The 27024-nt window shown below is 45.8% G+C and overlaps 1 protein-coding gene across 1 annotated transcript in view; it reads right to left on the bottom strand.

Annotated features, from left to right (window-relative positions):
• The window catches only part of dnah9 (dynein, axonemal, heavy chain 9), a gene marked incomplete at its 3' end in the record, with an annotated part of 755285 nt that overhangs the window by 201060 nt on the left and 527201 nt on the right, over positions 1–27024 (bottom strand). Inside the window, exons 53-54 of the mRNA XM_079578063.1 lie at positions 15288–15449; positions 12801–13034 (exon numbers count right to left, since the gene is read on the bottom strand). Of these exons, the coding sequence (XP_079434189.1) occupies positions 12801–13034; positions 15288–15449 (396 nt within the window). The remainder of the gene's footprint in view (positions 1–12800; positions 13035–15287; positions 15450–27024) is intronic.

Below are 27024 nucleotides of genomic sequence, written 5' to 3'. Positions count from 1 at the left end.
TTCAATGCATAATATGCTGCTTGTATTCAGTGAATTTTCCCGTTAGCTTGTCGCGGCTAGCTTGTTAGCTCCGGGAGAAAACCACTCGGCTATGACCCATTGTAGATTAAATGTGAGCAATAAACTTCCAAATCAACAAGCCAGGCTCCGTGTGTGATCATTGTTAAACGGTTCTTTATGTGTGTGGTGGTTTTATTGACTTTATGTGTGCATATTTCTCGTTTCCACGTGATGACTCGAGGTTCAGCTTAGCATTAGCTTTCTCCGGAGGCTCTGTGCATCATCAAGGCCCAGCGCAGAACCAGACACTGAAATACGTGTTCTTGTCACCGGTTTGAATCCTGGGTGTTTCGGTAACAGAAACACTGATGTGTGTCTTTGTAAAAGTCTGCTGTGGCTCCGGTTCACAACACATGAAGCTAATCCTCCATGATGACTCTGTTTACATCTTAGGGCTAGACACTGCGGGGAGGGGGTTCTGCTGAGGAGCAGTGGTTGGTTACTCGGCTGGTGACGAAAGGTCGGAGGCGTATCCTGGAGGTCGAGGGCGTTTCCTGAAGGAATCAGGCGTTTTATCCGAGAGTTTCTACAGATTACTCGAAAATACGTGAATGTGCCAAGGCAACACTTCAGGCATGGTTTTAATGAGGGAATGACTTAATAACATGATGTAAAGCTTGAAAAAGTCGATTTTGCATAATACCCCCCCTTTAAGGAACTAGACACTCTAATACACCATATGTGTGATTTTGGTAGTTCTGTGTTGAACAGAAGTGAATTAAATAACAATCAAAAACTTGTGAAAAGTCACGATCTGGACATTTTATATATGGTTTATTTTCTTTTTTTTAGTCTGAGGGGACGTGGTGCTAGTCTGAGGGGGCGTGGTGTTAGTCTGAGGGGGCGTGGTGTTAGTCTGAGGGGGCATGGTGTTAGTCTGAGGGGGCGCGGTGTTAGTCTGAGGGGGCGTGGTGTTTGTCCGAGGAGGCATGGTGTTAGTCTGAGGGGGAGTGGTGTTACTCTGAGGGGGCGTGGTGTTACTCTGAGGGGGCGTGGTGTTAGTCTGAGGGGGTGCGGTGTTAGTCTGAGGGGCGTGATGTTAGTCTGAGGGGGCGTGGTGTTAGTCTGAGGGGGCGTGGTGTTACTCTGAGGAGGCGTGGTGTTAGTCTGAGGGGGCGTGGTGTTAGTCTGAGGGGCGTGGTGTTAGACTGAGGGGGCGTGGTGTTAGTCTGAGGGGGCGTGGTGTTAGTCTGAGGGGGCGTGGTGTTAGTCTGAGGGGGCGTGGTGTTACTCTGAGGAGGCGTGGTGTTAGTCTGAGGGGGCGTGGTGTTAGTCTGAGGGGGCGTGGTGTTAGTCTGAGGGGGCGTGGTGTTAGTCTGAGGGGGCGTGGTGTTAGTCTGAGGGGACGTGGTGCTAGTCTGAGGGGGCGTGGTGTTAGTCTGAGGGGGCGTGGTGTTAGTCTGAGGGGGCGTGGTGTTAGTCTGAGGGGGCGTGGTATTAGTCTGAGGGGGAGTGGTGTTAGTCTGAGGGGGCGTGGTGTTAGTCTGAGGGGGCGTGGTGTTAGTCTGAGGGGGTGCGGTGTTAGTCTGAGGGGCGTGATGTTAGTCTGAGGGGGCGTGGTGTTAGTCTGAGGGGGCGTGGTGTTAGTCTGAGGGGACGTGGTGCTAGTCTGAGGGGGCGTGGTGTTAGTCTGAGGGGGCGTGGTGTTAGTCTGAGGGGACGTGGTGTTAGTCTGAGGGGGTGTGGTGTTAGTCTGAGGGGGTGTGGTGTTAGTCTGAGGGGCCGTGGTGCTAGTCTGAGGGGGTGTGGTGTTAGTCTGAGGGGGCGTGGTGTTAGTCTGAGGGGCGTGGTGTTAGTCCGAGGGGGCGTGATGTTAGTCTGAGGGGGCGTGGTGTTAGTCTGAGGGGGCGTGGTGTTAGTCTGAGGGGGCGTGGTGTTAGTCCGAGGGGGCGTGGTGTTAGTCTGAGGGGGTGTGGTGTTAGTCTGAGGGGGCGCGGTGTTAGTCTGAGGGGGCGTGGTGTTAGTCTGAGGGGGCGTGGTGTTACTCTTAGGGGGCGTGGTGTTACTCTGAGGGGGCGTGGTGTTAGTCTGAAGGGGTGCGGTGTTAGTCTGAGGGGCGTGATGTTAGTTTGAGGGGGCGTGGTGTTAGTCTGAGGGGGCGTGGTGTTAGTCTGAGGGGGCGTGGTGTTAGTCTGAGGGGGCATGGTGTTAGTCTGAGGGGGAGTGGTGTTAGTCTGAGGGGGCATGGTGTTAGTCTGAGGGGGAGTGGTGTTAGTCTGAGGGGGCGTGGTGTTTGTCTGAGGGGGCGTGGTGTTAGTCTGAGGGGCATGGTGTTAGTCTGAGGGGGCGTAGTGTTAGTCTGAGGGGGTGTGGTGTTAGTCTGAGGGGGCGTGGTATTAGTCTGAGGGGGCGTGGTGTTAGTCTGAGGGGGCGTGGTGTTAGTCTGAGGGGCGTGGTGTTAGTCTGAGGGGGTGTGGTGTTAGTCTGAGGGGGTGTGGTGTTAGTCTGAGGGGGTGTGGTGTTAGTCTGAGGGGGTGTGGTGTTAGTCTGAGGGGGCGTGGTATTAGTCTGAGGGGGCGTGGTGTTAGTCTGAGGGGGCGTGGTGTTAGTCTGAGGGGCGTGGTGTTAGTCTGAGGGGGTGTGGTGTTAGTCTGAGGGGCGTGGTGTTAGTCTGAGGGGGTGTGGTGTTAGTCTGAGGGGGTGTGGTGTTAGTCTGAGGGGCGTGGTGTTAGTCTGAGGGGGCGTGGTGTTAGTCTGAGGGGGTGTGGTGTTAGTCTGAGGGGCGTGGTGTTAGTCTGAGGGGCGTGGTGTTAGTCTGAGGGGCGTGGTGTTAGTCTGAGGGGGTGTGGTGTTAGTCTGAGGGGCGTGGTGTTAGTCTGAGGGGCGTGGTGTTAGTCTGAGGGGCGTGGTGTTAGTCTGAGGGGCGTGGTGTTAGTCTGAGGGGCGTGGTGTTAGTCTGAGGGGCGTGGTGTTAGTCTGAGGGGGCGTGGTGTTAGTCTGAGGGGGTGTGGTGTTACTCTGAGGGGGCGTGGTGTTAGTCCGAGGGGGCGTGATGTTAGTCTGAGGGGGCGTGGTGTTAGTCTGAGGGGGTGTGGTGTTAGTCTGAGGGGGCGTGGTATTAGTCTGAGGGGGCGTGATGTTAGTCTGAGGGGGCGTGGTATTAGTCTGAGGGGGCGTGGTGTTAGTCTGAGGGGCGCGTTAGACAAAGCAGAGCCACTTCACATGGACAGATCGAAACAGTTGAGATTTTAACATTTCTCTGGGTTTCTAAATGGTTACAATCGATCCAAGGACGGCTGAGAAACATCCTGTTAAAGTCTTCAATCCAAGAACCAGGCTGATACTCGATCAATCTGATGCAATCTGATGCTGCTTCAAAACGTGTCAACAATATTGTCCTTGAAAATTGACTTGAAACTGAGATATTTAGGCATCTTCCCATAACGTTAGTGCCAGAGGAGAAAGGGGTTAATCAGAAAGGAGAGTGTTGCATAAAACCCCCGTTATCTCCATTTCTAGAAAAAAATCTGTGATTTTGATCAAAACTAGCCTCTGTTTAGCTTAGATTTCTCAGGAACTGAGGCACATTGAATTAAACTGTTTTCACCTACGGAGAGCTTGGAGTCTCCCCTTTCAATCGAGCCATAGCATGTGTCTATAGCTATAACAAAGAATACACTGTGGTGCTACAAATATCATGAAAAATGCTCTGGGTTGTTGGCACTCAACAGCTAAATCCCCAAAACAGCGCGGCACTCAATGTGTTGCTCTCTTAACCCCTCCCTTAACCGAGCACATTTTCTCCAGTTTGACTTTACCCAAATCTGTAAGCTTTTTGAAAAAACATGACGAAAACATGACAAAAAGCATCAAAAAGAAAGAGCAAAAAAACAATGAAGAAAGCAATGACAACAAAACAAAAACAGTCACAATCAGTTTTGTAGGTCTTAGCTTTAAAATGAGGCATTACTCTGGCCGATAGGCTGCGAGCTCTCCAGTCATGAATATTTTAGATTTGGGTAAAGCTAATCAATTTGGAAAAAAACTGCGATCGGTTAAAGGGGGGGTATTATGCAAAATCGACTTTTTCAAGCTTTCCATCATGTTATTATGTCATTCCCTCATTAAAAACATGCCTGAAGTGTTGCCTTGGCACATTCACGTATTTTTGAGTCATCTGTAAAAACTCTGATGGCGGCCATTTTAGGGATAGGTTTGCCTGAGTCCTCCTAGGAACGCCCCCACCTCCTGGAGACGCCTCCGAGCTTTCGTCACCAGCCGAGTAACCAACCACTGCTCCTCAGCAGAACCCCCTCCCCACTGATGCCACAGACAGCGTGTGGAGGGGGCGTGTCGGAAAGGCTCAGAGGTTCTTAAAGAGACAGAGGCCTATTTCAAGACATTCACTACAGCTATTTTGAGAGAGACATTTTATACAAGGCAGTTATTCTAATTTACTGCATTTACAGACCAACAGAAGGTTTGGTCATCATTGTAGTGTGGTGCTATGTGATTGAAAAAAGCAGAATACCCCCCTCTTTAAGGTGGAAGCTGTTTTGTTCATCAATGTACAGAATAAACGTAATCTACTTCTGAATAATGCACTTTTATCCATACATTTGCCTCATATCCTTCCCTCGAACACCCCCAGTCGGCGGCGCATCCTGAGCCCTGCGGTCCCCGGTGAGTCCCTCTCTGTTTAATAAGAGCAGGCTGTGGCTCTGACATCGTGACAAACACACAAACGCATTAACATTATCCGGAGCTCGTGTTGGGCTGTAATTAGAAAGCCTTTTCCATCCCTATACATCCCTCCACACGCACACGCACATGCACACACACACACACGCACACGCCCGCTCAGCCCGGTGTCTGGCTCCGTGGCTCTCGGCTCATTTGCGTCATCAGTGCGTGGTTTAGCGGCCGGTGTGAATGCATGCAGGTGGGACTGAGTGGGCATGTTTATGTAAAACAGACGGAGCCATGTGATATAGAAGTGCGTGTGCGTGTCTGATACTATGGAGCCACAGCTGTAACGAGGACGTCTCTCTCTGAGCCGCTGAATTATTCATGCGGACGTGTTCGGGAAGGTGTGACATGGTAAACATCCACACAAATGCATCCAGGTGTGCATTCTGAGGGACGGGAAGAAATATCAAAGCCAGAAACCGATATCCATCTTATGTTGTTACATCCGCCTCAAAAACAGACCTCCAACGGTGTTTTGTTGCATCTCAACCCACGGCTTTGTGTGACATTTGCTGTGTTTAAAAGTCTCAGCACCTTCACCAAAGACGTCCTGATTCTGAAATTGGAGATTGACCAGATTGAGAGTGGTGACAGGACACGGTTCTCAAAGAGTGGGGCAGGGTCCAGAAGGTGGACGCTGTCTGGGCCGATGAAAGCAGATTAACTGGCCCACAAAAGTCTGACGATGGCAAATGAACAGTGGTTCTCAAACAGTGCAGGGCCCAAATTGAGGCCATTATGTTCCAGGTGTTGCCCTGCTCTCCTGCGTGTAACTGTAATATTGTAATATTGTCATTTGTTTTCTCTTTTAAACTTATTAAAGACAAAACATTCTTAATAGACTTCCTTACACAAGCTCTGACGAGGCCCTGGACACATCACTGTGTCGAAAAATACCTCGGGGCAAAAATGGAGGACATTTTCATGGCAGAGAAAGTCAGAGGCAAGGCTCCAAATGAACTTTTCTTGGTAGCCCTTGTGTTCCTTTTTCTGAATAGATTGATTGAAACATATCACAGCTTCTTCTGTTGCATTTTAGATGGATCATTCCTTCTTCACTGCACTCATCATCTCCCCACTCTGCACCTCCACTCTCCCCACTCTGCACCTTCACTCTCCTCACTCTGCACCTTCACTCTCCCCACTCTGCACCTTCACTCTCCCCACTCTGCACCTTCACTCTACCCACTCTGCACCTTCACTCTCCCCACTCTGCACCTTCACTCTCCTCACTCTGCACCTTCACTCTCCCCACTCTGCACCTTCACTCTCCCCACTCTGCACCTTCACTCTCCCCACTCTGCACCTGCACTCTCCTCACTCTGCACCTTCACTCTACCCACTCTGCACCTTCACTCTCCTCACTCTGCACCTTCACTCTCCCCACTCTGCACCTTCACTCTCCTCACTCTGCACCTTCACTCTACCCACTCTGCACCTTCACTCTCCCCACTCTGCACCTTCACTCTCCCCACTCTGCACCTTCACTCTCCTCACTCTGCACCTTCCCTCTCCTCACTCTGCGCCTTCGCTCTCCTCACTCTGCACCTTCCCTCTCCTCACTCTGCACCTTCACTCTCCTCACTCTGCACCTTCACTCTCCTCACTCTGCGCCTTCACTCTCCTCACTCTGCACCTTCACTCTCCTCACTCTGCACCTTCACTCTCCTCACTCTGCACCTTCACTCTCCTCACTCTGCACCTTCACTCTCCTCACTCTGCACCTTCACTCTCCCCACTCTGCACCTTCACTCTACCCACTCTGCACCTTCACTCTCCTCACTCTGCACCTTCACTCTCCCCACTCTGCACCTTCACTCTCCCCACTCTGCACCTTCACTCTCCTCACTCTGCACCTTCGCTCTCCCCACTCTGCACCTTCAAGCTCCCCACTCTGCACCTTCACGCTCCCCACTCTGCACCTTCACTCTCCTCACTCTGCACCTTCGCTCTCCCCACTCTGCACCTCCACTCTCCCCACTCTGCACCTTCACTCTCCTCACTCTGCACCTTCACTCTCCTCACTCTGCACCTGCACTCTCCTCACTCTGCACCTTCACTCTCCCCACTCTGCACCTTCACTCTCCCCACTCTGCACCTGCACTCTCCCCACTCTGCACCTTCACTCTCCTCACTCTGCACCTCCACTCTCCCCACTCTGCACCTTCACTCTCCTCACTCTGCAATTTCAATCTCCTCACTCTGCACCTCCACTCTCCCCACTCTGCACCTTCACTCTCCTCACTCTGCACCATCACTCTCCTCACTCTGAACCTTCACGCTCCCCACTCTGCACCACATATGTGACTAAAATGGTCGCACTTTGGAGCCCTGCAGAAGTAGTACAGTATATACGTTTTACCTAAGATCCCTGGGTAGTTCTAATGCTGCATTCAGACCAGAAGCATCTGAAGAGTTTGACATCTCTGTGTAATCTCTCGGTGAATAATTACCTGCTGAAGACGATGTGTGAATCCAGCTTTTCGAGCGTCTGACCTACACGAGCGGGAGAACAGGGCATGACGAGCGACAGGAGGAAGTGGAGCCGGCCCACTCGCTCCAGTACCAGTCTGTGTGTGGATGTAACCACAGCTCTGTACTGGTGTGGGCACCGGGCACTAGGGCTTAGTAACTGCACTTTTACAATATTTCAGAGCGCTATTAAGAAAAGCAGCCGTTTCTTTCCCTTCAAAGAAACATGGGGATTGATGCACTGAGGGGAAGAAATATCAAAGCTAGAAACCTATGTCCATCTTAAATTGTTACATCCGCCTCAAAAACAGACCTCCAACGGTGTTTTGTTTCATCTCAACCCACGGCTTTGTGTGACATTTACTGGTGTATAAAAAGTCTCAGCACCTTCACCAAAGTCGTCCTGATTCTGGTCGAGGCCAAACAGAAATTGTAGATTGACCAGATTGAGAGTGGTGACAGGACACGGTTCTCAAAGAGTGGGGCAGGGTCCAGAAGGTGGACGCTGTCTGGGCTGGTGAAAGCAGATTAACTGGTCCACAAAAGTCTGACGATGGCAAATGAAACAGTGGTTCTCAAACAAAGTGAGGCCAGTACGTTCCAGGTGTTGCCCTGCTCTACTGCGTGTAACTGTAATATTGTAATATTGTAATTTGTTTTCTCTTTTAAAAGTTTTAAAGACAAAACATTCTTAATAGACTTCCTTACACAAGCACTGACTAGGCCCTGGGCACATCGAAAAACACCTTGGGGCATTTAGAGCGCTATTAAGAAGAGCAGCCGTTTCTTTTCCTTCAAACTAAATCACTTGTGAATGAAGAAGCACTCGAAGTAGAAAATATGAATGTTATTTTTTCTTGAAATCAGAAAACAAAATCTAATGCAAGCTAATGCGAACTAGTCAAAAAGGGTTCTTTTTTTGTAAACATTTGACGAAAAAGACCAAAAAACATATAAGTAATTTGAAGATGGTGTATCAACAAGAGTTCATTTGTTCAGTTTGCTGTCGGGAGTAACCAGGCTTCACACATACCACTTTTGAAATCTTTCTCACTGTTGTGTGACAAATGTAAAGCAAGTGATGGTGCTTGGGCAGCACGGTGGCGCAGCAGTTAGTCCTCATGCCTCACACCAGAAGGTCCCGGGTTTGATTCCCCGGCCGGATGTGTGGAATCTGCATGTCCTCCCACATATTGTCTAAAAATATGTGCAATAGGGACCGCACTGGGGCCAGGACTCCCTTGATAAAAGAGAGTGTGAATCTCACGGGGACAATCCTGGTTAAACATTCGGCAAATAGAAATAAATAACAAATACCTTTGGTCTGAGATTTTCACTAAACCAAAACATAAACACTTTTCTCAGCAGCTCAGAGATCAACCGGTCGTCCTGCTCAGCCCTCACAAAGATATATTAGAAAATCTATCACTGAATCTGGACAAAGTCTCACAATCATACAATCTTCTATTATCCGACAAAACAATGGCCCATTAACACACGTGTCATCATGACTGTATGTATATGTTACAGAAGCACCGTATGGGATGAGAGCCTTTCATCAGATTACACTGGGATATTTCTAGATTTACAGATTTACAAAGAAAACACAGCAGAATGTGATGGGAAATGTGTAGAAGAAAAATGCTCATAAGATGCAACGGACAAATATATTCATAGAAAGCCTGGAGATCTGTAACATCAATGAAAAAGTGAAGGAGTTATCTGTGAGGAGCTTCTCTGTATTGGTGCTATGAGGCGGAGAGCAGCAGTGTTCAGAATACAGAGTGCCCTCGGTTTGAAGAGAGAAAGTGGAGGAGATAAAAGAGCGGCCGGAACATCCGTCACGCCTTTTAGACAGAACACAGGCCGATCAGACGCACCGCGCACAACAAGCTGCTACAGAGGAGGCCAGAGGAGGCCAGAGGAGGCCAGAGGAGGCCAGAGGAGGCCAGAGGAGACCAGAGGAGGCCAGAGGAGACTAGAGGAGGCCAGAGGAGGCCGGAGGAGACCAGAGGAGGCTAGAGGAGACCAGAGGAGACCAGAGGAGGCCAGAGGAGACTAGAGGAGGCCAGAGGAGGCTAGAGGAGACCAGAGGAGGCTAGAGGAGGCCAGAGGAGGCTAGAGGAGGCCAGAGGAGGCTAGAGGAGACCAGAGGAGACCAGAGGAGGCTAGAGGAGACCAGAGGAGACCAGAGGAGACCAGAGGAGAACAGAGGAGACCAGAGGAGGCCAGAGGAGGCCAGAGGAGGCCAGAGGAGGCTAGAGGAGACCAGAGGAGACCAGAGGAGACCAGAGGAGACCAGAGGAGGCCAGAGGAGGCCAGAGGAGGCCAGAGGAGGCTAGAGGAGGCTAGAGGAGGCCAGAGGAGACCAGAGGAGACCAGAGGAGACCAGAGGAGGCCAGAGGACGCCAGAGGAGGCCAGAGGAGACCAGAGGAGGCCAGAGGAGACCAGAGTTCTGGAGTTCTTCTGAAGTGCTTCAGTTTAAGAAGAAGAGGAAACAATCATATTAATCAGGATTCCTCCAAAGTGAGGACTGAAGCCAAATAACACTCGACGGGTGCGATCTTTTTGCCAGGCGTAAGAACGATGTCGGTACAAATTAGACGGACTGGGGCGACTGGGGCGACAGGGGCGATGGGTGGAAGCAGCAGTGGGCAGCCGCATGGCGCCTGGGGGCCCATCTGCAGATGTGGAGGCTGGTCAGAATCACCAGGCTGGAGGATTTCACACAGAGGAAAATCACAGGGAGAGAAACTAGCAAACTCCACTCACAAAGGCCTGCGCAGTCACGGTCACGCAAGTTTGAGTATTCTTTTCCATGTATTAGTTTAGGACGCCATGTATGTTTTGGAACAAACACGACTTCTTATCTGTCTGGTCCTGCAGACAGACAGAGAAACGAGAAAAGAGACGGACCTCACACTGGAAACAACATGGTCAAAGAACAAGGTTTTGAAAAATACATTTGGCCTTAGGCTCATTTCACCTAAAAAGTTATTTTTAACTTCTGCTTTTTGTAAAATGCTTGTTTGGAGAAGAAGGGGCACAGAACATCTGTCCAGCTGTTAATCCTGGGGGCGGAGCTGTCATCCTTTGGGGTTGTATTGCAGCCAGTGGCACAGGGAACATCCTTTATACTGTAGATCCTTTTATGGATGATTTCCAACATAACACCATCTGTGAAAAAGCTGAACTTAAACAAGTAATGATCGTAAAGACAGCTCGATCCACGATGGACGACAAGAAGAGGTGAAGGTTTGGCTCTGGCATTCACAGTCTCCTGACCTAAACATCATTGAAGATCTGTGGATAAAAGAGAAATAACTCTGGAAGACGTTTGCAAGGAAGAAACAGTCCCTCAAACTAAAACTGAAAGACTCTTGGCTCAAAGTAAAGAGTTGAAAGCTGTGCTACTGATCATATTTGGGTTTACAAGGCATTGATTCTGCAGCGTGTCCACTCTGGCCTTTTTTAAAATGCACATTATTTTGAAAATGTAAATGATGGAATTTTGTAGAATCCTAACCGGCTTTTCACGGAGCCACACAAGCCTATACTGTGACCCTGCACGGTAAAACTGCTGGTGTACTTTCCATAATAGGCCGTCAGGTATCGGCTGGATTAAAGGCTGACACACGTCCTGGCAGCTTCACGGCGCCGCCCCCTCCACCGCTCCTCCAAATTGCTTTTCATTGTGTTCACGCCGGGGCAGACAGCGCCGTGTCAGTCATTACACACAGATTGGGAACAGTGCTACTACAAGCGGCCCATACAAACACAATTAACTGCACTGACCCACGTCCACCGCTCACACTCACTCAGGGCACAGGTCTGCGAGGAGAGCCCGGTCCAGTGGGCAATGCGGACTCTCAGTCGTCCAGGTGGCTCGTTAAATCTAAGCAGTAGGCAGCGCAATAATTTTATTACTATGGACTTTTGTTGCGCAGAGACAGTGATGCCTTTAAAGGGGGGGTATTATGCAAAATCGACTTTTTCAAGCTTTCCATCATGTTATTCTGTCATTCCCTCATTAAAAACATGCCTGAAGTGTTGCCCTGGCACATTCACATATTTTTGAGTAATCTGTAAAAACTCTGATGGCGGCCATTTTAGGGATAGCTTTGCCTGAGTCCTCCTAGGAACGCCCCCACCTCCTGGAGACGCCTCCGACCTTTCGTCACCAGCCGAGTAACCAACCACTGCTCCTCAGCAGAACCCCCTCCCCACTGATGCCACAGACAGCGTGTGGAGGGGGCGTGTCGGAAAGGCTCAGAGGTTCTTAAAGAGACAGAGGCCTATTTCAAGACATTCACTACAGCCATTTTGAGAGAGCAATTTTATACAAGGCAGTTATTCTAATTTACTGCATTTACAGACCAACAGAAGGTTTGGTCATCATTGTAGTGTGATATAGACTGGTGCTATGTGATTGAAAAAAGCATAATACCCCCTCTTTAACAGAAACTTGCCCCTGTGGATTTCAGCAGTGGAAAGTGCGGCGAGCGGCTTCACTCACGCTAACTTTATTCACTTTATTCAAGTGCACGTGTTGTTTTCCTGTCTGCTCCCGTCAACTTAAATGCAGAATGAACGGCATTTGTAGCGCATCGATGACGTGTAGACCTGTCCGTTCAGACTGAAGTTGCATTGCAAAAGATCAGATACGGATATCGGATTTAGCACTTTTCCTGGGTCGCATTTGAAAATGGGTTTGGACTGTCATGAAAAGATTAGAAACAGGAACAAAGGGGCCAAAATAAAAAAAATGCACTTGAACCACTTGTGACGTTTTGGCCAGGAAAATACCGTATTTTGCCCCTCTTTCCCACCGTTTTCCCGTATTTGTTTCATGACGAAAATTTCCCGGATTATTACAAAATATACACAATAACACATTCCTCTGTCCCGCCGAGCTGAACTCTCTCACGAGCCGCCTGCAGAAGGATGAGTGGCAGTTGTCGCTCACAGCGGGAGCCAGAGAATGTCCCGTTTTTTTCCAATCCAAAACTTGGCTTGGACTAAACGTGCCATTAATTGTCTATGTACCTGCAGTACATACTGTAGATACTCCATATAAACAATCACACACATAGTAAATCATCTTCACAGGTTTAAAGATATCCACCTGATCTTTTATTTGATCTTTTTTTAGCTAAGGCATGCAGCTCAGATCCAAGTGACCATGACAAATACTCATCATTCCCCAGCATTTGTTGTTCTCCTTTTAAACAAACGAACAAACTCTTAACAACTAAGTATGGTATATGACTGAATGAATATCTAATCATTTACACAGGGCACACGCACACACATTTAGTCAGTATGTGGTGGGGTGGAATGGTTTGGGGTAAATATCTAACAACAATTTTTCAGATCAGTATTGCGTTTCTGATTTGTGTTCTATTAATTAAAAAGAAGATTCGGTTGACAGCGCACATATTAAACACGCCACATTTGAGAGAAATACAAACTGATAACCTGATACAAGAAGCTTTTGAGACTCCGAGATTTGGAGCAGTGAAAGAAATCCTCAGTAGTTGCCTGAGTTTTGATTTGGTTTTGTGCTCAACGCTCTTACCTGTGCAGAGGTGGAGTTGAGCTTCTGCAGCCCGTTCTCCAGCCGCTCCATCTTGGCTCTCAGCTCCTGACTCTTTTGGCCCAGCAGGCTCCTGTACAGCTTGATCTGCTCCAGGAAGGACTTGGGCGTGGTGTAGTTGTAGCGTCTCTCGCTGGCCAGGTACTGTCGGGACGTTTGGTTGACGCTGGTGTGGACGAACGCCATGAACTTACTGACCGACTCCTTCACTGAGGGCTGGGGACAGTCACAATGACATCTGATTGTCATCCAAACATTACAAACTTACTAAAATCATATAAGAAGAAAACTGGCCAAGTAAAACGTTAATATGAGCAAGCAGTCGTCTATAGCCAACAAATCAATGACAAATCAGTGATGACGGTTTGAGTGCAGAACTGCTCAGGATGGTTTGAAATTCAGGAAATACAGCCATAGCTAGTTATTCATGTGAGCAGGAATCAATACTTTCTTGCCTGGCCTGCAGACGACATGCTTTTTCAAAGATGCTTTTTTAAATATATGTAGTCTGGGAGTGAGCGTGTTTTCAGTAATTTCCCGGTGGGCGTGATTGACAGATAGGATCAACCAAGCTTAAGCTTAGCATAGCTTAGCATAGCATGTTTACATGTATCAGTTAACATGGGATATTAAGCTGTTTTTCTCTTAAAGGAATAGGCCACCGTTTTTACATCCTGAGATATATTCATACCTTAGCTTTGACGAGTTCTTTAGTACCTGTCTGGTCTTCACCCGTGCCTTCAATCACGTACAGCACAGACGGCGTTAGCATTTAATAATATCGTAGTAATACCAGGAGTAGTTTGGCATCCGCACAGTAAAGTGAAGATATTACTGCGTGGATTTCGAACTACTCCTGGCATTATTACGCTTTTATCCGCTTAGAAAATCCACATTGTTTAATTTTGTGTAATTATACTTTGTAGTGTAACACTTCACGTAACCATATTTAAATAGGGAAAACCGGAAGAGCTTGGTAGCTTCTTTTTCTTCACCTGTTTTGGAGCTATAGTGGAGAGGGGGAGAGGCTAAATGCTAACGCCGTCTGCGCTGTGTTTACGTGATTGAAGGCATGAGATGTAAATGAGCCCTATTGTCACTCGAGCAGCAGAGAGAGGTGAGAACAGCCCAAAAGTTTAGAGGCCGATTTCTCTGCTTAGAAATATCCAGAGAGGTTATCTTCAAATGTTCACAGGTTCTCCAAATATGATCAGATTTCCATTTGTTACACATCAGGAAAGCTTGGTGACTATCCGTGAATAGCTCAAAATGTCCCAGAACCGAAATGTGTCCTTACTTTCTGTGTCTGGACAGTCACATATATTGTTGAATGTTCTGTAATGTAAATAAAACAGTGCAGATGGAAAAAGCAAATATAGTATATATATTTAAAAGGGGATTTTTATTTTTGGCCATGGTATTGAAATCGGTTTTATTTTCAGTATTGAAATTGTAATAGTAATGTGATGACACTAGTCTAAACTGTGTGAATGCTCCAAAGCTCCAAAACGTCCTGTTGCATGCTTTGTCCGCTTTAATGCTTTTGTGTTCCTGACAGACACATCCAAGTAAAATCAGAGGCGCGATCACGTTCATCTTTACGGCTGTAGTTCAGTAGAGACCTCAGGGTGAACCCTGGCGTGTGATCCTATGGTCAAAGCGGACATATTCTGCTGTGATATGTCAATCAGAGCAGTGTGTGCTGTCAGGAAACTGCTGAAAAATCAGAGAACTGCCTCAGTTAAGAGTTTAAAAAGGTTTGGAGCCACAAGCAGAAGCAATGAGCACAACTGAAAATTGTTATATCCTTGTTATATCAAAATAGAATAAACAGCGTTGGAATCTACAGAAACAGCTGTCAGCTTCTTAATACAAGAACCTTCTGTTATAGTGCCAAGGACACGTTGAGGTAAAGCGTGCACATTTAGATGAGGTGGGTATGGTGATAGAAAAGGTCAGTAATGAGAAATCGCCAATCAAAAAGAGGGGAGCTGCTTCAAAATGGGGCAGTCACCTTTAATACTAACATGGACAGTAATGGGCAGCCAGTGAATTCTCCAGAGGCTGCTGTTCCTCCTCTCTCGCTAGTTCCCCACAAGGGATTAGCCCCGTCTCGCACATATTAATGAAAAGTTCTAGAAAACATGACAGATAGTGAGTCACTGATGGACAAGTTGTTGTTTTTTTTTATCTCAAAGCTAATGCCTAGTATCAAATGACACAAAGGAAACAACTAAAAGTATTTACACTAAAGACAGGCCTTTCATGTTTTAAGCAGCTGGTTCAAAGTCTTGGTGTTGTTTTTTATGTTGATTTGGTGTTAGCTTCAAGACAAAAACATCTGCAAACATGTGAAGACGGAACTCACTGACTCACTATTTTCAGTATTTACTAACTCATAGGGCAGAGGAAGAAAAAAAAAGCAGTTGTGCAGTTTTGGGAAGACCTTTCACGGGCCGTGTATCTCACCTCGATGTTGTCCAGATCCTGCAGAAACCTGAGGCTGACCGACTCCAGAGCTTGTTGGGGCCACTCGTGGAACCAGTCAATAGCCGTGCAGTTTACCACCGCTGGGAACTTTCTGCTGCGCATGCGGAGCTTACTGCCCACCGGGGAGAAGCACAGCGCCACCTGCAGCACACAAGGCCAACCATTACTACAACCTTTATCAGTGCTTCATAAGGAGGGACCTGATACACACAAAATAGTTTCTTTGCACATGTCATGTCATAAATAATGGTGGCTTGAAGAAAATATTTTGGGAACAGCATTAGGGATGGGCGGATCGATACCATAGTATTGATATATCGATACCAAACGGCTACTTTTTAAGTATCGATATTGGGCAAAAAATATCGATGCTAATTTGCATATGTAAAAGGAAGGCGGGGCGGCAATTATCAACACAAAAGGATGATTTATTTCTTTGTTCTAAGCCAAAACAGTTCACAACAGCAAAGGATTGAACTGAGCCAGTCATATCATTCTAGTTTAGGTTCTGTTTGTCATTTAAGTATTGATTTTAAATGTTGTTTATGTATTTAATTTCACATTAACATTGTTTATTATACGGCTCTTCACAACGTAAGTAGAAGCTCCGTTGATTTGAATGGGATTTCCCAACGTTCTACCGGTCATTATTTTCTGATTTAGGACCTCTGAAAAAAATAATGACGCTGCCAATGGTAACGGAGTTGGTGCTTTCATATCACTCCGCGCGTACGTAGCAGCGACACTATCTGTCCCGTCACTGCGAGAGAAGTTGGGGGAATCGCTCGTGAAGTTAGCGTGAGTCTGACTTTCCACTTACCCAGAGATTCACCACCATTCCTCCTCTCCAACTGCACCTTCAACTAAGTAGCTAGGCTAGCTGCTAGCCTTGCTGCTTCTAGCCTAGCAAAACGTTGCCGAGCAAAGCGCAAACTTTTGGGAACTATTTGTCGCGGAAGTCATTAAATAAACCTTTCGACCTTTATAAAAGTGTACGAAGTTTATGTTGTGTGTGTTCAGTTGGCAAATGGCCGTATAATAAGCGGGATAATGTATAGAACGGTTCGCCCTGTCGGTGCTTATTTTCCCGATAATGACCAGCGTTCTATACATTATCCCTTACTTAATTAACCAGTTAAATTAATATAATTTTAATTGACCAATTAATAATATAAAACAACCAGTTTTAGAAATGTATATTGATTGAAATACATTCACCCATATGAAATGACCAGTGTCGGTATCGGTATCGACAAAAAAGACCCCAAAAGTATCGGTATCGCATCAATTCCAAAAAGTGTGGTATCGCCCATCCCTAAACAGCATTTCTGTTAGTCTGGCTGGACCTGAGGAAACAACCGGAGTGAACATGATTACTCATATCTGTGTAAATGAGGGAAAATGAGGGATCAAGATTTTATCATTATTAAAAGTCCATTTTGTGTGTTAATCCTCCTAATTCAATTAATCGATGTTGGATGTAGAATCAGATATCATACTGTTATATCAGATACTGAACTGAGACCAACTAAATCTCAGTGAATGTGGACATGCTGTTCAATCTCTGACTGAGCTTTACTCTCCGCAAACGCACTTTCCATCAGCTAGCAGTGACATGCTAATGCTAGGGGCCACTGAGCAAGGCTGGGACAGAAACTATGACTGGATGATCGAAATGCCAAAGTGTTTGTGTAGTTTATGAAATGATGTGTCAGAATAACTGATGTATTTGATGTATGTTGTGAGTTGTTTATATGAATGCAGCCTAATAGCTTGTCATGATGCCAAGAACATTTAGTGTTGAAATCTACACTACACTGATAAATCTTTTTCCCGTTACAGTCCATGAATAGACACATCATCATAAGTCGTCCTGTATGGAGCGTCATTTTCAAGAAATTATATTATTTGGGACTGAGGTTGTCACCGTGTTTACTGATCTCACAGTGGAGAAAAGAGAACCATTCACTTTTTCACTCCCAGCAGTCACAAACCACTCCCCGTGATATCGGTTGGTATCAGATATAGATACAGCGGATACTCAAACCCCCAGTATCAGTATCGGTATCAAAAAAGCTGGATCGGTGCAGGGTCCTGTCACAAAACTGAAAAGTCAGTAAATGAACAGAATAGAACTTTATTGCCTGTTCAAAAGAGTAGAGATCTGTCTTTCATCACGGCTCATTAAAAGTCATTTAAAAAAAACATGCACAACATCGTAAAAGAGTAACACATCAAAAAGAACAGCATAACGTACAGTCATATATACACTGCTCACAAAAACTTAGGGCACACTCAGAAAACACAATGTAGCTCCAAGTCAGTCAAATTTCTGGGATATCAGACTGTCCAGTTAGGAAGCCACGCTTATTGTGAATCAGTTTCACTTGGTGTTGTGGAAATTAAACAGACAACAGGTGGAAATGAGAGGCAATTAGCAAGATCACTCCAAAAGAGGAATGGTTTTGCAGGTGGTGACCACAGACCATTTCCCTGTCTTCATCCTTTGTACCGTATTTTTGGAACACTTTTGCATTTGTCCAGTGTTCTCACCACTAGAGGTATCATGAGGAGCATCTACAACCTACAGAAGTCGCCCAGGGAGTGATGCTCATCCGAAATGGCACGTCCATTCGTGCTGTGGCAAGAAGGTTTGCTGTGTCTCCCAGCGCAGTGTCCAGAGCATGGAGGAGATACCAGGAGACAGGCCAGTACACCAGGAGACCTGGGGGGGGGCCAACCGAGGTCAACAACCCAGCAGCAGGACCGCTATCTGCTCATTTGTGCACGGAGAAACAGGAGAAGCACTGCACGAGCCCTACAAAATGACCTCCAGAGGGCCACAAATGTGCATGTTGGTACTCAAACGGTCAGAAACCGACTCCATGAGGGTGGTATGAGGGCCCGACGTCCACAAGTTGGGCCGGTGCTTACTGCCCAACACCGTGCAGCCCGATTGGCATTTGCCCGAGAACACAGAGATTGGCCAATGGTGCCCTGTGCTCTTCACGGATGAGAGCAGGTTCACCCTGAGCACATGTGACAGACGTGACAGAGTCTGGAGACGTCCTGGAGAACGTTCTGCTGCTGCAACATCATCCAGCATGACCGGTTTGGTGGTGGGTCAGTGATGGTCTGGGGAGGCATTTCATTGGAGGGCCGCACAGCCCTCCATGTGCGAGCCAGAGGTTCCCTGACGGGCATTGGGGACCGGGATGAGATCCTCAGACCTATTGTAAGACCATATGCTGGTGCTGTGGGCCCTGGGTTCCTTCTGATGCCTGATAATGCCAGGCCACATGTGGCAAGAGTGTGTCAGCAGGTCCTGCATGATGAAGGTATTGATGTTCTGGACTGGCCTGCCCGTTCCCCAGACTTAAATCCAATAGAGCACATCTGGGACATCATGTCTCGGTCCATCCATCAACGCCACGTCGCACCACAGACTGTCCAGGAGCTGACTGATGCTCTAATCCAGGTCTGGGAGGAGATCCCTCAGGAGGACATCCGTGGTCTCATCAGGAGCATGCCCAGGCGTTGTAGGGAGTGCATTCAGGCACGTGGAGGCCACACACACTACTGAGGATGATACAGACTCGTTTGGAGGAATTTCTACAGAATTTGGATCAACCAGTGACCTGATTTGTCACTTTGATTTTGACTATAATTTTGGATCCAGACCTCCAGGGGCTGAGAATTTGATTTCCATTTATCATTCTTATGTTATTTTGTTCTCAACACATTGCCCTACACTATGAATAAAGATTTTCATCCGAAAAATCGAATTGATTGACATCTAGGATGTGTTTTTTGAGTGTGCCCTAAGTTTTTGTGAGCAGTGTATATTCAGGACAGGGACTGCAGACATGAATGCTTTCTTCAGATGTTGTTATCAGCCTGATGGCAGCAGAGACACGGGCTGATGCAGAGGGTGAGTGGCGTGAGGAGGATCACAGAGTGGGGTCTGAGGGGTTTGGATGATCTTTGGATGACATTCTATAGTTTGGTTTTGTGTTTGAGGGTGAGAAAGTTGAAGCATGAAGAGATATTGTATGTGAGGATGGGTTCAATGAGTGAAGTGTACACTTAAAGGGATATTTCAGGATTTTTGACATAGGGCCTCAGAGTGTTGCTGATTTCTGGAGATATTTTTTTTGTAATTCATGCAGTTCTTCTGTTTGAAGAGTTTCGTGGCGCTAGGCTAGTGCAAGGCTAGCGCATTTCTATGGTAACAGCTAGCCTGCATTAAAAACAGTCTGACCGCTCCACAGAGCACCTGAGGCAAATCACTTATAACGCCAGACTAACCATATAAATGTCTGTGTCCATAGAGTAATTTTAACCATTTTGTATTTAAAATAACTTATATTTGAGCAGCATCAGCTTCGTGGTTGCGGCGGAGTGATCTGCTGGAAAATAGTCCCTCAAAATGCGATCATTCATGTGATGCAAGGTCAGTTATATTCTAAAAATGATTCTATCGACACAGACATTTATATATGGTTTGTCTGGTGTTATAAGTGATTTGCCTCAGGTGCACTGTGGAGTGTTTTTAATGCAGGCTAGCTGATACCATAGAAATGCGCTAGCCTTGCACTAGCCTAGCGCCACGAAACTCTTCAAACAGAAGAACTGCATGAATTACACACAACAAATGTCGCCAGAAATCAGCAACACTCTGGATAACTAGGAAATGAGGCCCTATGTCAAAAATCCTGAAATATCCCTTTAAGATAAAATGTCCGCGTTAACATTAAAAGATCTCAACTTTCTGAGGAGGTGGAGACACTGTTACCCTTTTTAAAAACAGAGTCTGCATGATTTCCAAAGGAGATGGTGTGAAGTTTTAATTGCGTACGCCGGGCTCCATGTCGTTAGGGAACAGAGCTTGTTGTGAGGTGAAAGTGCTAACCCCTCCGTCTCTGTGGCGGTGATTAACGGTCCCTCGCGGTCAGGAAGGAGATGGTAAAGTGAGAAGTGCGTAATCGCAGCCACATCATTAAGCACCCGGAGCCTGGAGAGCTGAGTGAAAGAGGAGCCTGGGCACAGCTGCCAGTGGGTGCAGACAGATGCTCGGCAGCAGACACACGCCACTCGCCTCAGGTAAACTCTCCATGTTCCTCAACCACACATGCACAACGTCAATCTGAGACTGGAGACTGACCTTCCAATCTTTAGAAAGTACAAAACTGTCACGACGACAAATCAACCAAATATATACAACTCACTGTACGTTAGATAGAAAGTTTGCTTTGTGATTTTGTCTTTGGAATAATTGGTCTCAAAACTGTTTCCGTCATATTTCTAGGTAAAATAATCGGCCAAGGAGATGAAACTTTTCTTTTTTCAACTGTTTCTCTATAAAATAAGTTCAATTTTAATTTAATCCTTTAGTCATTCTAAGCCCCTATCGGAAACACTTTACATTACGGGCCGGTAAGTCCGTGGTACTTATAGTGGTAATTACTAGTAATGACAGTGGTACTTACAGTGGTAATTACAGTGGTACTTACAGTGGTAATTACAGTGGTAAGTACTAGTATTTACAGTGGTACTTACAGTGGTAATTACAGTGGTACTTACAGTGGTACTTACAGTGGTAATTACAGTGGCAATTACAGTGGTACTTACAGTGGTAATTACAGTGGTAAGTATTAGTATTTACAGTGGTAATTCTAGGTTATTATTGTGGTACTAAAAGTCATAATTACTAGTAATTAGGGTTGGGGGTTAGGTAGACACAGAGTTACCACAGTATATCTCATTACTAAGAGAAACAGTGGTAACTCTTAGTAATGAAGGTCAAACTTCTATTTACTTTGGTACTTTAATTGATAGTTTCTACTAGTTACAGTGATACATCAATGGTAATTATTGGTAATTCAAGGATACTACAGCAGCAATTCATAGGTAGTAAATGTGGCACTTCTACATACAGAAGTAATTTCTAGGATTGTGTGACTATAAAACAACATAAAACAGCATTGGAGAGAACAAGAAGTACAACCTTCATTACTAAGAGTTACCACTGTATCTAGAAGTACATACCTTGTAATTGTCACAATAGTACCCTTTAAGTACCACAACAAGTATCTAGAATTACCACTGTGATTACCACCATAAGTACCATTGTAAGTACCACTGTAAGTACCACTGTAATTACCACTTTAAGTACCAGAATAAGTACCTAGAATTACCACTGTAATTACCACTGTAAGTACCACCGTAAGTACCACTGTAAGTACCACTGTAATTACCACTTTAAGTACCAGAATAAGTACCTAGAATTACCACTGTAATTACCACTGTAAGAACCACAATAAGTTCCTAGAATTACCAGTGTAATTACCACCATAAGTACCACTGTAATTACCATTGTAAGTACCAAGGACTTACCGGCCTGCAATGTAAAGTGTGACCCTTCTTTCTTACTTGAAAAATAAAGTTAATTTAAGTCTCTGGACTACGCATTTTCAGAATCTGAACTTTAACTGTGAAGTTCTCAGTGAGATAGAAGGAGCTGGACATGCATTTTGTATTTGGTTCGCCTCTACCAGAGACGCTTTGTCTTCACAGTTCTATAAACTCCCATAACACTCTCTGTATCTGTGAAGCCATGGTCGCCCCGTGAGCGAGCGCTGAGGAGGAGAAGGTGGAAACAGAAGGAAGACGCCTATAGGAGCGTTAATGTGTCTGCTGTTTGCATGGGTCACTGAATGAAGGGCTATTAGCAGAGATCACACAGACCACAGTCAGGAGCCTTTTAGCTGCTGGAATTCTAATCACACTCAAGACCACGGAGCGGAAATGTGCCTAATGGAACACGCTGTCAGTAATAGATTTCCACTGACTTGATGATTTTTAACTTGATGAGGTAAACAGTCATTTGCAAAAAAGGATGATCAGGGTTTGGGAAAATAAGGAAATATGTTCATACAAAAAAACATGCAGAAAACAATTGGCCTTATTTCACAAAAAAAACACCTCCACAGATCATCTCAGACACGCTAGAGCCACAGACCTCCCAGAGTCAGGACTACACTGCGTTCCAAATGATTATGCAAATGACATTTTTCTCTGATTTCCTAAACTGTCAACTCAAATGAGAGTCAGCATAATTTTCAAGTCTTTAACTGGTAGAGGATCATTTAAATGTGGTTGGAAAAAATCTCCCAGTGATAACAGTATTTTTTTCCAAAATAAATATAGTAAAAAACTCAAAATCTACGGTTCCAAATTATTATGCAACTCATTGTTTCAATAAATTTAAAGCTTGTAATTAACTGAAAATGGTCATTTGTTGAATTTGTCGCATTAGGTCGTCATATTTACTGAAATCAAAAGATATTTCAATCAAAAACATCTTAACAGGTCAAGTTATATTTTAACATAGGAGCCCTTGTGTGATAGCAGCTTCAAAATTAAACTTGTGAGTTTTTGGACAGTTTCTGCTTGGATTTATTTGCAGGATGTCAGAATAGCCTCCCAGAGCTGCTGTTTGGATGAAAACTGCCTCCCACCCTCATAGAGGTTTTTTTTTTTGTTGAGGCTCCAAAGGTTCTCAATAGGATTGAGGTCAGGGGAGGAGGGGGTCCACATCATGAGTTTCTCTCCTTTTATGCCCATAGCAGCCAGTGATGCAGAGGTTTTCTTTACAGCAGGACATGGTGCGTTGTCATGTATGAAGAGGATTTTGTTCGGGAAAGCACGGCTCTTCTTTTTGTAGCATAGACAGTGGTCAGTCAGAAACTCCAGGTATTTTTCAAAGGTCATTTTCACACCTTCAGGGAGCCTAAAAGGGCCTAAAGGGGCCGACCAGCTCTCTCACCATGATTCTGGCCCAAAACATGACTCTGCCTCCTCCTTACTGACGTCACAGCCTTGTTGGGACATTGTGGCCATTCACCAACCATTCACAACTCCATTGATCTGACCATCCAGGGTCACACGGCCTCATCAGTGAACAAGACTGTTTGAAAATGAGTCCTCATTTCTGAGCCACTGCAGCCATTTCTGTTCATGAGCTTCAATGAACAGTTTAGGGGAGGCCGGATAGAAGGTTTATGCACAACTGCAGCCTCTGGAGGGTCCTACACCTTGATGTTCGGGAGACTCCAGAGGCACCAGCAGCTTCAAATACCTGCATGCTGCTTTGTAGCATCTGTTCTCTGAATCTGATGTGTTTGTCTGGCAGAAACCGTCCTTATTGTGCCTTTATCTGCACAAACCGGAGTGTGCTCTGAATCAGCCACAAATCTCTTATCAGTATGATGATTACGCTTAATCTTCAATGAAATATCGAAGGTTTTCATACCTAGACCAAGGCATTCAACTATTTCACGCTTTTCATCAGCAGAGAGACCCTTTTTCTTTCCCATATTGCTTGAAAATGATGATCTGCTTATTAAAGTGGAACACCCTTTTTCAGTAGTTTTTCCCTTAACTGGGCTTAACCTGAAAACTAATCATCACAGGTCTCTGAGGTTAATGTCAGTGACACGACGACAACCTCAGTCCCAGAGTCAGGACTAAACACGATGACAACCTCAGTCCCAGAGTCAGGACTAAACACGATGACAACCTCAGTCCCAGAGTCAGGACTAAACACGATGACAACCTCAGTCCCAGAGTCAGGACTAAACACAATGACAACCTCAGTCCCAGAGTCAGGCCTAAACCCGATGACAACCTCAGTCCCAGAGTCAGGACTATACACAACGACAACCTCAGTCCCAGAGTCCGGACTAAACACGATGACAACCTCAGTCCCAGAGTCAGGACTAAACACGACGACAACCTCAGTCCCAGAGTCAGGACTAAACACGACGACAACCTCAGTCCCAGAGTCAGGACAGAACACGACGACAACCTCAGTCCCAGAGTCAGGACTAAACACGACGACAACCTCAGTCCCAGAGTCAGGACTAAACACGACGACAACCTCAGTCCCAGAGTCAGGACTAAACACGGTCCAATATCCTGCTATATTGATCCGAAAACGAGACATAAGGACTTTATTCATGGATCATAAGAAGGCTGTGAGTGAAAGGTCCCCTCCTGCAACCGAGCACCCGGATGATCCTGGAGCTCTGTTGTCGGGGCTGGTAGGGTTTGAATTGTGAGGCCGTCCTCCCGTGGACCCACCACCTGCAGGAGGAGCCATAAGGGGCTGGTGCCGTGTGCTGCCCCCACGACCCGGAAATGGCAAAGTGTAAGAAAATGGATGGATGAGTGAAATGTAAACGGAGAATCCTGGGTGCAGCTTTCCCCTGTGAGACGTCAACGCTTTTGGAGCAGGAACAGGAGCGCCTGGAGATCAGTGCCCCCATGATTTGTGTTTTGCATCCTGTTTGCAAACTAATCTCCAACACGCTGTCACACCCTGACACTTAAATAAGAACTTTTCTGGGACGTGAGCGCGGCGGCAGAGCGCGAGAGAGACAGCGAGGCAAATAGTTGGAAATGGTGTGGTTCCAGACTGCGCTCCTGGGACTGGCTTCCTCATTTATTCGGAGGCAGAGCTGGAGCGGGCTGGGGGTGTATCAAGGGGGTTTGGTTTAATAATGACAGGGATAAGGAACCCTCCGGAAGCCCACTCTCCCCTAGGGGAACAAAACAAATACCGTCGCTGACATGATGTGCGGCTAAAACACGGGCTCCGCGGCTCGTGTGAAGATTTAGACCGCGGTGATGGCCTCCAAAGCGCACATAAGTGTGGGAGTTGCTCAGAAATGTCAGAAGCAGAATAGTCCACGGAGAGGCTTCAGCATAAAGCAGATGTTTATTGTGTTTAGTAATGTGAGAGGAGAGGCTGGGAGCTAATACTGAACCCTGCCATCACTTAGCGACGTGTAGGATGGCCTCATTAGAATGGATTTCAACACATTTACGACTCCACATTCAGGCTTCTTAATATCTCCACGTTGGTCAGGTCCCAGGCACTCACAGGGCACCGCTATTGTTTCCTATTCGTGTCCTTTATTTTGAGCGATCCTCTGTGAGCAGGAGCCGTGAGCGACCGCAGGACAGCTACGTTGTTGAGTTCGGTTTATGGAACACTTTTCACAAGAGCTTTCCACAGTTTGAGGACATTTTGTTCTTCATTCACTCCACTGTGGTGGTGAGTTACTTGTGTAGCCACAGTTTCCCCTGGGGCAGACTGACAGAAGCATGACCGCACACATCTGTGTGCTGCAGCGATTATGGTTAGGAAAAGCCTTGTGTGCATGTTTTAGGTTGATTGGTGGAAGTGGGTCAGCAGGAGCAAGGGCGTAACTTCCTGAAGGACTGGTGTGGACATGTCGCCATCAATATTTCAGGATGGCCAAGTTGTCCCCACCAACTTCATTCACATTGTGTGATCTTTCACAATTTTGACTCAGATGTGGCACTTTAGGCTTGGGAGAGGACGATCGCCATCACAACACTTTTTGTTTCGTGTTGATTGGTCAAATATTCGCGGAGAAATGCATATTTTCGGGTTGCAACGGAGCTTCTGTCTCTTTATGAAGCCTTACGTGAGACGCATTTACGTGTCCGACGGAAACACGCCATGTTTCTAGTTTATTTATGTCGGATGTTTCACTCAACAACGATCAGAAAATGGCCGGTATGCCCGTTCCATAACTTATTTTATTAACAGGTTAAGTGGGAGAGGAGTCTGTGCCATGTTCTCTGAGCGCAGCAGTGAGGGGAGGGGCAACACTGGGAGTTTAGAGACTGATTTTCACTAATAAAACCAAAACTACAACAAAGAGTCATATTAATATGCCTATGTGACGATGTTTGACAAGTCTAGAGGCATTATCTTAGTGAAAAAAAAAGCTTTTTTATTTATTTATTTATTTTTTGAGGGGGGTAAAGTGTCCCCACCAATAGTAACACCAAACCTACGCCCTTGAGCAGGAGGAAAGCCACTCAGCATGTACTGTCCAGCCACTGGACCATGGGCATGGTCCTATTTTATGGCAACAACAACCGTTGAATGGGGCAGGGCGTAGTGCCGTCAACTTTTTTATATTTTATTCCAGTGCCTGACTGTACTTTTTTCAATACGTCTGTTAATTTAATTGAATAACATAACATGGGTATAAAAAAGTATAGTTCTGGCTGTCCTAAAACTACGGAGCCCTGGAAGTGACATTAGAAAAAAAAAATTGAGAGATGAATTTTTTTTTTAAGAAATATAAAAACAAAAAATTATCTTGGGGGAACGCGATAATTATCTCGGGGGAACGAGACAATTATCTCCGGCAAAAAAAAAAAGTAAAAAAAAAAAAAATGTTTTGGAAGAACTATAAAAATTATATTTTTTTTTTTTCCCAAAAAAATTATCTCGGGAGAATGTGATAATTATCTCAGGGAACGAGATAATTATCTCAGGGTAAAAAAAAACTTAAGAAAATATAAAAATTATTTGTATTTTATCCCCAAAAAAAATTATCTCGGGAGAACGTGATAATTATCTCGGGGGAATGTGATATCACGTTCTCCCGAGATATTTTTTTTTGGGAAAAAAATAAAATATATATATATATATATACTATACTGTATATATTTTATATTTCTTCCCCAAATTTTATTTTTTTTTTCAATTTTTTTTTACCCCAAGATAATTATCTCGTTCCCCCGAGATCCCCCGAGAGAAGAAGCCCGTGCTTCATGTTGCTTTTTACACCCACTGTGGGTCAGAAGTTGACGTACGGTACGAAGCCCT

This window comes from Gobius niger (genome assembly GCF_951799975.1).
Source record: "Gobius niger genome assembly, chromosome: 19".
Taxonomy (NCBI): Eukaryota; Metazoa; Chordata; class Actinopteri; order Gobiiformes; family Gobiidae; genus Gobius; species Gobius niger.
Note: the sequence above shows the minus strand (reverse complement) of the source record. Positions and strands in the feature narration are given on the sequence as shown.